Source organism: Rhinopithecus bieti, unplaced genomic scaffold, assembly GCF_001698545.2.
Source record: "Rhinopithecus bieti isolate Rb0 unplaced genomic scaffold, ASM169854v2 scaffold_1017, whole genome shotgun sequence".
Lineage (NCBI taxonomy): Eukaryota > Metazoa > Chordata > Mammalia > Primates > Cercopithecidae > Rhinopithecus > Rhinopithecus bieti.
In genome coordinates, this window is record NW_016803657.1 from 4,303,949 (window position 1) to 4,319,144 (window position 15,196).

Consider the following 15,196-nt stretch of genomic DNA (forward strand, 5'->3'; position numbering starts at 1 on the left):
AAAAAAAAAAAAAAAAAAAAAGAAAGAAGTGCTGCTGAGATGGGCGGGGTGGCTCACATCTGTGATCCCTGCACTTTGGGAGGCTGAGGCGGGCAGATCACCTGAGGTCAGGAGTTTGAGACCAGCCTGGCCAATATGGCGAAACCCTGTCTCTATTAAAAGTACAAAAATTAGCTGGGCGTGGTGGCGGGCACCTGTAATCCCAGCTACTCAGGAGGCTGAGGCAGGAGAATCGCTTGAAACTGGGAGGCAGAGGTTGCAGTGAGCCGAGATTGCGCCACTACACTCCAGCCTGGGCAACAAGAGCGAGACTCCATCTAAAAAAAAAAAAAAAAAAGTACTGCTGCCCCCTTGAAGAAGCAAAGCCCTGGGGAGGGGCTGCTGGCATCAGCTCCCATCCTCACCTCCAGCCCGAGACAGTTCCAGGACCCCAGGGCCTGTCCCCATCTCAGGCCCAGAACTCTCCTACCTCAGTCCTGGCAGGACCCCCCACCCCAGCTGTAGAGCTGAGGTTTTCAGGTCTGGTAGGAAAATGAGGAGTCTGTGGGGGGCTGAACCTCCTCTTGTTGACCATGAAAGTGTTTCTGAGGGGTGAACATGGAAGAGGCCCTATCAGGGGTCTGATCCTGTCTGGGGTCTGTGCACTGAGAAGCCACCTCTCACTGCCCATGGAGTCCTCCCAACGCTGGATGAGACGGCGGGGCTGACCCCACACTGCTACGGTCACTGGCCAGGGCTGTCCCAGTGGACACCACCCACACAGGCTGCATACGGGCACCGCACCGGACACACAGCCCTGTCTGGCTCCAAGCATGGCCTTCCGGTGTGGCTCTCCCCAGGTCTCTGAACACAAAAGACAGACCACAGAACAGACACCAGAACTCCCCTGTCCCGAGGCCAGGAGACCTGCACAGGAAGTGGCTAATTTGATGCAACAGTGACATTTCCTGAACACCAGCTGTGGAGAGGGTAGGTAACGTGGCCCCAGAGCTGTCCCTTCTCCTGGCACCACACTCAATTTGCCTGGCCGAGTGCTCTCACCCCATTTCATCCACAGGGAAACTGGCCTTCAGATAAGCTACAGAGAAAGCACACAGGCCCTGCAACCCCAGGTCCCTGGGTTTAGCATAGCCCTGACCCTGGCTCAGCCCTCCGGAACCTCCACACACTTCCCATGCCAGGGTGAAGGATGGGGAGCTGACACAAGGCTGTGCCTCATCATGGGGCCAGGGACCACCCAGAGGCTAACTCGGGGGTGCCCATGGGGGTGTCAGCAGCTGGGGCCCTCAGTGTTGTGGGGTGGCCACCAGGCACACCTGCACTGCCCTAACTGGCACTGCTGCACAGAAACGCCTCCCTCCCCACATCTCAACGCTTCAGCAATGTTGCCCTCTGGGGCCCCAGCCTCAGGAGCTGCTGGGGCGGATCGTCCCCTGCCTGGCCCCACTTGGGATGAGAGGCTCAGCCACAGTGGGCACTGGGACTGCTGCTGGATCTCCCAGGAGACGGTTGCCAGGCAGTGGGAGGATGGTGTGTCCTGCCCTCCAGGAAGTTGGCCGACACCCACACCTGAAGGCGGCCTTTCCACCTCCACCTGGCCAGGGAGGCATGACCAGCCTAGCCACCCAGAAATAGACCCGCCACGGTCCAAAGCCATTCTGGTGTGTCCACCGGCTTGCCCAGCGCGCCAGCAATCTGGGCACTGCAGAGCATCGGGCGGGTGGGCCACCCTCCACTCCTTCAGCCATCGCAACGAAGTGCGCCTACCGCCCTGCAATGGCAGCGAGGACTGCTGGGACCCCTGAGCCCACCCCACCTCTGGGAGCAGGCCCCCGGGGCTGGCACAGAGCCACCTGAAAACCGAATCAGCTCAGGGTGGTCTCATGGTCCCAGGGAGCTCAGGTCACAGAGGCCTCAGGGCCCAGGAGGGCTTACCCAAGGTCACACAGGGAGGCGGAGACAGAGCAGTCACCTGCAGGGGGGGCTCACATTAACAGTGCCAGCACCGTGCCCAGGCTCCGCACACATGTTAGGGAGCTTGGAAAAGCCACGCTCTGGGGCTCCCTGGGTCTGCCCTCGCCTATGTGGGGCTGGGCATGGAGTGGAGGTGCTGACCCCACCAGCTGTGACTGCAGGCCCTGCCAGTACCCTCCCTATAGCTCAGAGGCCAAGGGCAGAACAGACCTGGGGGAGGCAGCTGACCGTGTCCCCAGGGAACAGAGCTCCATGGGACCCGGGCCCACATCTGCATGTCCATCCACAGGGCCTCCCCTGGGCTCCCATGGCCTGGAGGCCATGTCAACCAGCCACATCTTGACCCTGGGCTGACCAGACTCCTCCAGTGAACCCTCCCTCTGCTCTCCACTTGCAGAGGCCTCACCAGTCCCTGGCTGGGGTCACCCTCGCTCTCCCGACCCTGTGCTCACGTGGGACACGACTCTAGGAAAGCCTGTCTGTACTGCACCCCACATTCGGGACTCACAGCTTCTCAGGGAAACTCCTCCTGGGGTGAGGAGCTGGGGACTGGAAGAGCAGACCAATCCCAGACGCGCATTACACAGAGCCTAAACACGTACCAGGCTATGACCTCCGCAGCCACCGGCCTGGCATGTCCACCCAGAGCTCGGGGCATCAGCATACATCAAAGGGCTTCCAGACCCAGATCACTTCCTCGGCGGCGCCAGAGCCACCCACTCCCACTTGCCAGATGAGAAAACGGAGGCAAAGCGAGATAAGCCCTGGCCAAACAGGATCTGGGTGAGGCAAGCCTATCCCTCAGATGACAGTTCCCTGGTGCGGAGGGCTGACATCCTGGGGTGGCGGGCAGGGGGCGCCCATGGCCAGTGGGGAGAGGCTGCTAGGCACCAGGCACCCTTGCCCTTGGGGCCCGCCTGCAGGGTGGTGAGGCGACACAGGCACTCAACATCATCATAAGCAAACTGTGAAGCCTGCTGGAAGGTGAGAGACACTGAGAAAAAACAGAAAAGGCAGCACAGGAGCTGGAGTACCGGGGAGTCTACGATTTTTTTTTTTTTGAGATGGAATTTCACTCGTGTTGCCCAGGCTGGAGTGCAGTGGTGTGATCTTGGCTCACTGAAACCTCTGCCTCCTGGGTTCAAGCCATTCTCCTGCCTCAGCCCTCTGAGTAGCTGGGATTACAGGCACCTGCCACCAATGCCCGGCTAATTTTGTATTTTTAGTAGAAATGGGGTTTCACCATGTTGACCAGAGTGGTCTCGAACTCCTGACCTCAGGTGATCTGCCCGCCTCAGTCTCCCACAGTGCTGGGATTATAGGTGTGAGCTACCACACCCGGCCCAAGTTTATGATTTAAAAAAAAAAAAAAAAATTATTTTAGAGACAGGGTCTTGCTCTGTGGCCCAGGCTGGAGTGCAGTAGCACGTTCACAGCTCACTGTAGCCTCAACCTCCCGGGCTTAAGTGATCCTCCTGCCTCAGCCTCTCAAGTAGCTCAGACCACAGGCACATATCACCACCACTGGCTAATTTTCTTTTTCTCTTTCTTTTCCCCTTCCTTCCTTCCTTCCTTCCTTCCTTCCTTCCTTCCTTCCTTCCCTCCTTCCTTCCTTCCTTCCTTCCCTCCCTCCNTTTTCCCTCCCTCCCTCCCTCCCTCCCCCTCTTCCTTCCTTCCTTTCTTTTTTTTTTGAGACAGTCTCTGTCACCCAGGCTGGAGTGCAGTGGTGTGATCTCGGCTCACTGCAACCTCTACCTCTCAGATTCAAGCGATTCTCCTACCTTAGCCTCCTGAGTAGCTGGGACTATAGGAATGCACCAACACACCTGGCTAATGTTTGTATTTTTAGTAGAGACGGGGAGTTCACCATGTTGGCCAGCCTGGTCTTGAACTCCTGACATCAGGTGATCTGCCATCTTGGTCCCCCAAAGTGCTGGGATTACAGGCGTGAGTCACTGTGCTTGTCCTCTGCCCTAATTTTTTAAACAATTTTTTGTAAAGACAGGGTCTGGCTATGTTGCCCAGGCTGGTCTTGAACTTCTGGGCTCAAGCAATCCAGCTGCCTTGGCCTCCCAAAGTGCTGGATTACAGGTGTGAGCCCTGCGATCGTCTGAGGCAGCTTTCTCTTGTTCTTGCCTGGATGGGGCCAGCTGCAAACAAAGCCTCAGTCCTCAGCCCCCGGGGGCCAGAGGCCAGGCTTCGGGGCCCGTGCCAGGACAGCCCCACTTGGCTTCCCCCAATTGAGGAAGGAGATGGCGCCTCCCTCAAAGGAAGGCCACTTGGGCTGCCTGGGTCCCAGCCCACCACGCAGAGCCTGTCCTTGTCCGCTGTGCAGAGCCCAGGCGTCAGGGTGCCCAGCAAACCGGGCAGCTACTTCATCCCACCTCAGAGCCCTGGCGCCCAGCGCACCAGGCCTGAGCCCAGCTGTCTGCGGGGAGTGTGCCGTGGCCAGCCTGACCTCTGCACCCACTTCCCGAAGCCAGATTCCCAGCAGACAGTCTCCTGCGGGGCACCGCGCCAGCGGCATTCCTATGGTGGCCCCGCCACCTCTCTCCACCAGGCTGGTGGCCCCTCCGCCCCTCCCTGGCCCATTCAGAGAAAGAATGGGAACTGTCTGATCAGCAGCTGGGCTCTGACCAAATGGAATTTTCCGTCTGTGGTGGAAGTGATGTAAGGGCTCGGTCAGGCAAGGCGAAAGCTGCACGCTGGGCTCCGCAGAGCACGTGGGGAGGACTCAACTGCCACGCACGCGCCAAGGGGGCTGGAGGCAACCCCCTCCTGCAGCCGCAGTCCCCCAGTCCCTACCCTAGGGCTCCTGGTCTCGGCCTTGGGTCACCCCCTCCTTCTCCTGGCTCCTGAAGCCCCACAGACGGCATCCACGGGGGGTGCCCCCTCCCACCATGAGCTCAGACTCCCCCCACTGCCCTGCAGCCCCCAAAATGCAGCCCCCAAAACCCCACCAACTCTGGAAACACCCAGCCAACCAGAGGGCCAGGGCCTGAAGCCTTACTCTGTCCCAGATCAGGCTGCTACTGATAGGATCCCAGTACACCCCGGGTCCCAGCAAGACCTCCCTGGCCTGGCAGGGACGCCTGGGGCAGTGGCTGGCGAGGAGCAGGCAGGGCTGGGGTGTGGCTTGGGGCAGGGCTCTGTGGCCTCTATACCCAGGCATATGCTGTCCCTGGGCCTGGAGCCTTCCTCTTCAGGGAACCCCCACTGTTCCCAGACATGGGCCATCTCCTCCAGGATGTCCCCAGGATATCAGAGACCCAGGCCCAAACCCGGCACTGCAGCCTTTGCTCTGTGTGAACCTCGGCTCCCACACTTGGACCCGCACTTGTAGGACGAGACCCCCAACCCAACCTGGCCGCCTGCAAAGGTGGATGGCCCCGACCCAGCCCTGCTTGGAGAGGGGAGGGCCCAGTGAGCCACAAGGCCTTAGGACGGCCCGCGGGGCAGGAGGCTTGGGGAGAGGATGTGCATGAGCAGCTGCAAGGTCTGTGCCCCACGCCTGCTGCGGCCTCCCAGCCATGGCCACTCTGCCTCCAGGCCCTGTCTGGACGTGACTCTCATCAGCCACGCAGACACAGGCACCCCCCCACACACAATGCCAGGCTCAGTGCCAGGACAGATCACACCACACCAAGCTGCTGAGGCAGGAGGGCCATGCATGACGGCAGGGCAGCGCACACTGCCTGCCACCGCTGGGCATCCTGGTGGCTCCCGGAGCACCTGGTGGTGGGACCTGGGCCTGCAGTGTGTGAGGAAGCATGCCACTCAGGGGAGGGTGTACAGCAAGTCAGGGCCGGCCTGTGGAACACACGCCCCCTTGACACACAGGTGGACACTCAACATGCGCACCCCTGGGAGCAGCTGCCCACCCCACTACCCCAGGCCACGGACCCACACGCCACTCTGTCCCACCAACCTGTGGGCTACCATGGCGTGTGGCTGGGCTGAGGATGCTCTAGCCCACTGGGAGGTACCCACAGGGACTCTGATGAGAAGTTTGGTCTGAAGCAACCCTCAACCCCAGCCACAGGCAGTGGCCACGATCCCACCACCCTGCCACTCCAGCCACAGGCAGTGGCCATGATTCCGCCACCCTGCCACTCCAGCCACAGGCAGTGGCCACGATTCCACCACCCTGCCATTCCAGCCACAGGGGCTAGCTCCTTGGCTGGACACTGCTGCGGGTATGCCCTGAGCAGGAAGGGAAGTGAAGACATAGGCCCGCATCCTGGAGCCATGCTGCTAGGCACAGAGAGTTCAGGGAGGGGGCCCAGAGTCTACAGTCACACAGCGGGGGCGGGTGAGCCCGCCAGGCCAGGCAGTGTGACCGCAGCTGAGGACGATGGCTGCCTGTGGCACTGGGAGGGACCAGTGAGTCCCAGGGGTGCAGCTGTGAGGCACGGTGAGCAGGGATGGCAGGAGAAGCAGCCCCCAGTGGCCAGAGAAGGGGTGGGCAGAAGGTGGGTTCCAGCCCTACTCAGCTCTGCCCCGCCCCTCGTGCCAGCTCCATGTGGAAGTGACACAGCGTGGCGGAGGGAAAGGGACAGGCTCCACAGAGGCCAAGCACAACGTCCACTGAGGGGCTGGAACCCCGCCAGAGGCGCTGGCATGTGACAGACACACAATATGATAACGGCCACACAGCCTGACTGCAGTGGGGACAGAGTCACCCCCAGCTTCCTGGATGAGGATGGAGGCCCCATACTGACGGCCGTGGTCCTGGCTGGGCTCTGGGCTAATTGGGAGCATCAGCTTTCAGGGCGTCTTAGCAGCAGCCTGTGCTGGGTGCTAGGGCCCAGGCTTGGACAGACAGCTCGGTCCCGCTAGGTGGGGGCTCCCCTGTGCCCACAGTGCCGGCCCTGTGAGCTCGGAGGCTGTGAGAGGCAGGAAGAAGAACGAGATGGTCACTGAAACTCCCGTTCTGGGGAGCATCGCGGGCACCACAACAGGTGGGGAGGGCACTCTTGGCCCGGGGACAGTGTCAGCCAAGTCCTGGCACAGGATCCAGGCAACCGACATCTCCTGCGTGCTGAAGATCCACTGGCAGCAGGGACCAGCGAGGCCCCGGCCTGAGCCTGTGCGTGTGACAGCAGCACGGGGCTCCGGGAGGATGTGGCAGGCAGACAGGAGAGGTGGGAATGGGAGGGGAGCGACCTCCACCTGCCTCCACGGATGCCGAACTCCAGCCCTGGAACTGCCAAGGCCCCTCCTCCAGAGCAAGTGACAAGGTTTGGGGGTGTCTGAGAGGCTGGCTGGGGTCCCACACTCCAATGCACACTGAGGGGTTCTGGCCCCCAGCACCATGAGAACCCCCCAAGTGTCCTGGGTCAGGGTCAGGAAAGGGGCGGGATCCCTAGGGCCAAGCCTTGTTTGGGGAGGTCAGGGTGGGCTCGGTGTGTGCGAGCCACTACCACCGCCCCCGTGTCGGGGTCCCCACCGGGAAGTGGGTCCCCCGACCTTTGCCTCGTGGGTCGCCTCGCGCAAGTGGGGGCTCCAGGGTCACACCCTTTGGCTAGGCCACAGCCCCCCACGCGGCCAAGCTGCACACGTGGCCCCAGCCCCCACCCGTAGCACACTCGGCTCAGGCTCCCAGCGACGCCGGCCCAAAATTAAAACCAGATTTTCCACCAGGCTGGGCTTGGGTTTCACGCATTCCATGACGGTGAGCTCCTGGCCGTGCCTGGAGGACATGCAGCCAGCAGCGGCCACGTGGGAGCCGGGGCCAGGGCCAACTTTGTGTCCCTGTCCCCAACTCCTGAGGTCCGAGGTCCAGGCCGCCAGGCTGCACATGGCCCCACACCCACTGCCCCACGCCCCCACGGGGCTTCCTCCAGGCTGGCCCTCACCCTCCAGGAATGGCCTGGAAGGAGGCCGGAGAGGCAGCCCTTGGGCTGAGGCTCAGAGCTGCTCCCGCCGTCTCCCCACAGGCCAGGCCCCTGCCCTGTACCCTGCAGCCGGGGGACCCCAGCTCTCCCGCCACCCACGCCTGTCCTCCCCCTTGTGCAGGGAACAGACACCAAAGAACTGCAGCAAGTGTGTCTATTTTGGTCCCCGCGCTCCGACACATCTCCCAGCGTGACACCCAGAAAATACCCTGCTCTCCCCACTTGTCTGCAGGCCCCTGCATCAGCCCCCTCGGGACCGGGCTCCAGGCCTCAGACCCAGCCAGGAGCTGCCAGACTGGAGCCCCATCTCCGGGCTTGGCTCCCTACCAGGGAGAGGCAGCCCAGAGGGCACAGCCCAACCCCAGATGCAGGGCTGCAGGGCTCAGAGCTGGGTGTACCCCAGAACTTCGGGAGTGCTCCTCCACGACGGCCAGGAACCCAGCCAGTGTGCATGGGCCCGAGGGGGCAGAGCGGGTAGAGGCACCGTGGCTGGCACCCTCCTCAGAGACCGAAGGCACTGGCACTCTGTGGGTGGCCTGGCCTCCTCCCACACGCTTGGCCAACATGGGCCTGGCCCAGCCACAGCGGGTGCTGCCCCACGGGACTCAGGTCTCACCCAGCCTCCCAAGACTGTGAGAAGCCCCCTCGGACGGTGTGAGGCCCAGCACAGGGCCCGGGTGAGCTCCCTGCAGACCCCAGTGTTGGGCCCGGGTATTGGAGACCCTCCTGTGACCCTCCCACACCCACCATCCACCCGCTGTCACATGCCAATTCCCCATTGGCTGCGTCAGGCACTTCCCATGTCCTTGACCCCAGGCCCCTGGCTGCAGACGCAGTTCCTCTTCTCTAGCGCAGGCCTCAGCAGAACTGACGGTGGGGCAGGTGGGGGAAGTGTAGATGCCCCTGAGCCCCCCGAACCTGCATCCCTGCACCCACGAACTGCACTGACGTGTCCACTGGGAGGGATGGAGCTGGACTGCAGCTGGAGCCCGCGCCCAGTCTTCGGGTCCCTGATGCTGGCCAGCCCCCATTTCTGTTTATGTCGGGGACACAGTGTCCACCTCCCAGGGCCACTGGGTGGCTCCCAGGAGAAATGCTTTAGAAACAAGCAGCACGGGCGTCCGGGAAGACCCGCTGTGGCCTGGGGAACCAAGCTACAGGGCTCCCCGCTCCCCCAGAGCCTGACCAAGAGCCCCTGGCCAGGGGTCAGGGTGGCTGATGCTGCACATCCCTTAGACGGGACCGGCCGGCAGGCCCTGCCCAGGGGTCAGGGGAGGAAGAAGGGTCACCGTGGAGATGCCCGGAAGAGGGGCCCTAGAGCTAGCCCTCAAGTCTCAGGTGAGTCGGGGGCAGGCGGGGGTCCCGCACACACAGACTGGAGTGGCCCCTGGTGCTGTTGGAACTGGGGAGATGGGGCAGCCAGCACCCTGAGCAAGAATTACCACCCCAACATTCATGCACACCCAGGAAAAGCTGTGAAGACCTCAGGGACTTCAAGAGGGTCCAGGCTGCACTCCAAGGAAGGGACTTGAGAACGAGTGTCCCGGGGATAGAGGTGGCCAGGCACCCTCAGAACCACAAAACCAGGAGCCCAAATACAGGAACCCTTGATGCGGGCAGCAGCCGGGCCAAGGGTGGCCTGACACCCACCCCCTAGCAGGTCCAGGGCCCATAGTTTCACACCCCCTGGTCAAAAGGCAAGTTCGGCCAGAGGCTCCCCAGGAATGCGGACGCCGGCCAAGATGGAAATCCTGTGTGGACTGGGACCAGCCATTACGGGCTTCCTGCCCACCCCCCAATGCAGGGTCCCGTTCGCTGCACCCCCCAGCCTAGCTCATCAGCTCCTGTCCATTCAGGGATTGCTCCTGAAGCTTCCGCCCAGCTCCCCGGGGGCCTCCGTGTCTGGCCCGCTTCTGTCACCTGCAACTACAGAATCCTTCCTGGCACCGTGGGACACTGGACAAGCATCTGGAACTAAAGGCCTCATACACAGTCCAAAGTACGGGACATGTCAAAAGCAATAGGATTCCAGTTCCGAGGGACACCCACCCTACAGTTTTATGTGCTTTGGACTGAACCCAGCTGGAGGGACACTTCTGTCTGACGCTCTTCCCTTTTCCCCAAATGTTCCATGAACGTGTACTGCTTTCGTAAACCACAAGACAGGCGACCAACACTGCTGTTTTAACCAGAGCTAATTTCCTTCTGATGAGTGGGGAGGATGATAACAGGCCAGCCCTGCCCCGGGGAACTGCCCCCCAGGCTGCAACTGGGCACAAGGCTGACCTCGCCTCGTGGCGGCACAGAGGTGCTGTGCTCTTAGGAGCCAGGCTCCCGGCTCTGCTAGGAGAACACTGGCCCTACTCCCAGAGCTCAGATCCCCTCTGAGTGGCCATCCAGCCTGGGCTGGCACAGCACCTGGCACAGAGGGCTTACTGGTTCCTGAGGCAGCACATTCCCCGTGCACCGTCAGACCAGATCGACCCTCCAGCATGTGGGCTGAGGCCTCTCCCCGAGGCTCAAGCTTCTCTCTGCCTCAGGGCCTTTGCATATGCTGCTCCCCCAGCCCGGAAGCTCTTCCCCAAGGCCCCTGCATGGTGACCTCAGTCTTATCATTAGGGTCTCGACAGAAACATCTGGACACTCCAGGCTCTAGTGGAAAACAGGCCCCCCACGCTAGGCAAACCTGAGGCAGGGCCTACTATCTGCCCTGGAAGGCAGATGTTCCAGTGAAACCATCACCTGCCAGGGCTGGCATGGCCCATGGAGGAATCAGAAAGCAGCAGGCTAATCCTAACCCTCTGACTGTCGGCAGCCAGGCTTGCAACCTCCATGGCAGGCCAGTTAACACCACCTCCTGCAGGAAGCCTTCCCTGACCACTGGGCTCCCACTACCCGGGTTCGGAATCCACCACAAGCCATAGCTGTTCTCCTGCATCTGGCCTGCCCTGAGCTGGAGGAGACAGTGAGCCCGAGAGAGAGGCTGAGGTCAGTGAGCATGAACTTGATCCCTGCCTGAGGACACAGGGTCACGAAGAGCTGGTGGGAGCTGAGCAGGCAGGCCTCCCCCGAATAAATCCCAGGACGGCGGCTGGACCACCCAAGGTCACGCAGGAAGAAGCGACAGAGCGAGGGTGCAGGCCTGCGACGCTCTAGTTGAAGAGAAGGCTCTGCTACTCTCAAGGGCCCCTGCCTGGGGCCAGAACAGCCAGACCCACTGGACATTCAGGACTCACTATGCAGCAATGACTGGCCCCAGGCCACGATAGGGGCCTCAGGCCCAGCCCTGCCAGCTCAGCTGTGGGGCCACCAGGGAGTCTCAGGCCTCCTGTGGGCTTCCAAATCCCGGCTGTGAACAACAGCCCCCCATTCACTCAGATGCCCAGGCAACACGGGAGCCCCTCTCGACAGTCACTGTCTGGGGAGCTGCACAGAGCCGACCCCAGACGCCTCCCTACCCACTGCCCTCCCACAGATCCCTCAGCCCCCATGGGCTCCTAATCCCACGGTCACAGCCCCAGCGGCAAGGCAGCCGTTGGGGAAGCTGGGTAGCCTGACACTCCAGGCTGACCGGGGCTCCTTGGGAGGCCGGAGGAGGGGTCTGCAGCAGGACTGTGGTTCCACCACTTACTCACTATGTGATTCGGAGCCTCAGTTTGCTAATCTGTACAACGGACAACTCTCCCCACCTCCTGGGACTGTGGGAAAAGTGACTGCCGACCGGCAGTCCCACGCAGGGCCTTGAAACAGGACCTGGCCCTGGTCCCTCCCAGGGCTTTCACCAGGGTTCCCAACAGCAGACCACCGGGACCAGAAATAGCAAAGGACAAAGGCCAGTCCCCGTGCCACACCCCAACTCCCAACACCAGGCCCCACCCCTCTCCATCCCCACCCCAATAACCACAGGGCAGATGCCCCCTCCCCAGCAGGGCACAGCCCAGGTTGGGGCAGCACACAGACAGCTAAGAGGGAGCCCTCGGTCAGGATGGGTGAGGGGTCCACTCCCTACCACAGTCAGCAACTCCTCACCACGGAAGGCAGGAAGGGGCACCTGCTACAGCCCAGGCCCACCCACTGCCCACTCTCCCAGGAAGGGGACTCCTGGCCCTTGCCTCCCAGGGGCATCCCTACACAGGAGGCATGGCCAGCCCAGATTCAGGATGAGGCGATGAAGGCTCAGAGACACCAAGCAGTTGTCCAAAAGCACCAGTACTCAAAGGGCAGGGGCAGGACACACGCCAGGACCAGCTCACACCACAGCCCCTCACCAAGAGCCGGGAGTGGAGGTGGCGGGGGATGGAGGCAGGCCGGTTTCCATGTCGTGAATTATTCAGTGGCTAATTCTGCTTCGTGGAGATGAGGCAGGAGAGAGAGTGAGTCAGAGCCCTCCCACAGCAGAGCAGAGCGCAGGGCAGGGGAGGAAAGAGGGCAGAAGCCAGGGCCTCCCAGGGCCACAGCACCCTGCTGGGAGGCCAGGCAGGCCAGGCTGAGCGGAGGGGCCTGGCCACTGCCCGGAGACTGTCTTGGGCTGCAGACATCATCGCCCCTCACTCCCTCTCACTGCCTGTCTTCAATCTGGGAGTGCAAGCACCCTGGAGGGCTGAAGGGAAGTCGAACTGTGGCTGGCAGCTCAGGCAGGTGGCAGCCCAAGGGGCAGCAGGAAACAGCCACCTCCCATGCCCCAGGGCTGCCCGGAGCTTCAGAACTAACAAATGGGCCAAACCCTCAGGGCAGAGAACTTTCCAAAGTGAAGCACACCCTCCTTGCAGCTTCAACAGAGTCCTCCAGGGACAAGTGACAAAGCTGTCAGCATGGAAGAAGTTCCAGAAGTTCCTGAATGTGCATTGCCCCCACACTGAACGGTCCCCCAGGGCTGGGCTTCTAGAACGCAGGCGTGAGATTTTATACCAATCATTCCGCCTCCCTCCTCCCTGCTGTGTCTGGGCGTGCCTGGGCCGATCCCTCGCCCCCTTCCTCATCTGTTAGGAAACGTCATCGGCTCAGCTGGGGGGCCTGGGTGCAAGTGAGCGGGAGGCTGGGAGCAGTGGGTTCCCAGGTGCCCTGCTCCTCCACTTCCGCCTCCCTCCGCTGGATGCGGGAGGACACAGACAACGCAGTTCTGAAGAGTCCAGGTGCTAGGCTGCCCGTGGAATACCGGATTCCCAAGCCATTTTGATAAGCAAAGCCATTCCCACCCCACCATGGGGCTCTGCCATGATCCGTCCAGAGAGAAACTCCCGGTGACCAGGGACCCTGGTCACGGGGCTTCTGGAATCCGGATATCTAGGCAGGAAGGAAATGCCCACAGCTTGGTCCCCTGCCCCGAACTCAAATGACAGTAGCTTGGCGATGGGGGTGGTGCTGGGGCCTGGCATGATGCCAGGCTAAGGGCTCCCCTGGGAGAGGGCTGCAAAGGGTCCCCGCCGCCCCCCAGCTCTGCCTGGGCTCAGCCGCTTCCAGTCTCCCTGCCTGAGGCCCACGGTGCTTCCCTGCCGCCAGGCCTCCCTCCCTCCCTCCCGGGCTACAGGCAGCCTGGTCTCCCACGGCCACACATGGCACCCAGTGTACATCCCACAGCCTGACCGCCAAGCAGGGGGTCATTACCGGTCACAGAGGGCTGGCGGCGGCCCAGGCCATTCACCCACTGGAAGCCTGGCAGTGGGATTCCCCAGTCGGGGGTGAGTGGGCGAGGAGTCTCTGTCTGCCTGCACCCAATGTGCTCAGGCACCCGCTCTGATCTCAGAGCCTGGGGGTCATCTGGGGAGGGGTCTCTGCTGGGACACAGCACCAGGCTGCCCCCAGTGATGGTGGAGAGGCCCTCCACTGGCCAAGGGGGCTCACGGAGAGGGGAGAGGCAGTTCCATGAAACCCCAGGGGCCTTAGTGACACAGAAGAGAAAGCCAGAATCGGGAGGGGAATCGTGGACCCTCGATGGGGGTTGGAGGGTATTTAGACCCTTGAGAAGGAGGCCATGACCCTGGAGGTAGAGGTCCTAGGACTCACAAGGGGCCCTCGAGAAGGAAGGAGGCCAAGACCTGCGAGGAGGAGGTGGTCGTGACTCTGGATGGGGTGGATGAGGGGTCCTTAGGCCCTCGGGGAAGGGGGCCGTGACCCTGGGAGGGGAGGGGCCGTGACCTGGGGCCCTGACCCCGCGACCCCGAGGGGCCCGTGTCACCTGCTGGTAGTCGGCGTCCTCGGGCCGGAACTGGCTGCTGGTGGCCTCCCAGCTCAGGTCGAAGTGGGGCAGCCGGTGCAGGAGGCTCACCCACCAGGGCGCCGCGTAGCTGACCCCGGCCATGGCGGGGCCCGGCCGCCTCCGGATGCGCGCGGCCTGCGCGGGGCTCCCTTGCTGGCCCGGGCCGCGGGCTTCAGGGACCCGCCGACCCCCCCTGCCGCCCGCATCATCCGCGCCGCTTCCTGGGCCGGCCCGGACCGGGCTCGGCCCGGCTCGGCCCCGGCTCGGCTTGCGCTCGGCTCCGCTCGGGCCGCCGGCGCCCGCCGCCTCTTTGTTGCCGCCGCCGGCCGCCGCCCCCTCCGCGCCCCCGCCGTCACCCGCGGCCCCCGCCCCACCCCCGAGCTTCCATGGCCCGCCGCCGCCAGCCCAGCCCCCGCGCACCCGCCCTCTTTTCCGCCTTCTTACCCCCATTAGCCTATCCCCGCAGATCCCGCCCACACATTGTGCCCCGCCCGTTTCACTCCTGCACCTCTAAATTGGTCCTTTACCTGATGGTTTTGACCCCTCCCTCGCATGCCCTCCCATCTACCCATTGGACCCGCCCCCACGTGTCCCCCCCATTCGGGCCCCGCCTGCTGTATCGTTCATTGGTCCGCCGGACAGAGGCTCGCGCCTACTTCCTCGACCCTTAGAGGGGGGACGGCCTGGCCCCTAAGGCGCTGGAAGGACAGGTCCTCCGCGCTGTACCACGGGGGCCCGGTCTTTCCACGTGCACGTGGGGGCTGGAACCCTGGCTGGGCATATGCAGCTGCGCTTCATCCGTGCATTCACTCTTCGTTTCGATCTTTGCATGTTCTTAGTTTGACCAGGCTGGGGTCCAGCCTAGGTGGGCGGGGCTGGTCTTGCCTCTCCATTTGCACCACATAACAGCCACCAGCCCGCAGTGCCCAGGCAAAGGCACCGAGTGGCCTGTCTGGTACCAAAAAACAAAAAAAAATTGGGACATGATCTGGGATCAGAGGGCCTGGCTGGGGGGCACCTAGAGCGTGGTGATCTGGAGGCCAGTTACTTAACCACTCGTGCAAGGTGTCCTTGTCTGATAAATTCGAGTGTTGGCTGGGCACAGTGGTGGTTCATTGGCCTGCTAATC

General features: G+C 62.6%; 1 protein-coding gene across 1 annotated transcript in view; it reads right to left on the minus strand.

Annotated features, from left to right (window-relative positions):
* The window catches only part of TTYH3 (tweety family member 3), a 36,770-nt gene extending 22,390 nt beyond the window's left edge, over positions 1 to 14,380 (minus strand). Inside the window, exon 1 of the mRNA XM_017892379.1 lies at positions 14,047 to 14,380. Coding sequence (XP_017747868.1) covers positions 14,047 to 14,169 — 123 coding nt within the window. The 5' untranslated portion in view covers positions 14,170 to 14,380. The remainder of the gene's footprint in view (positions 1 to 14,046) is intronic.
* Between the last annotated feature and the right edge of the window lie 816 nt (positions 14,381 to 15,196).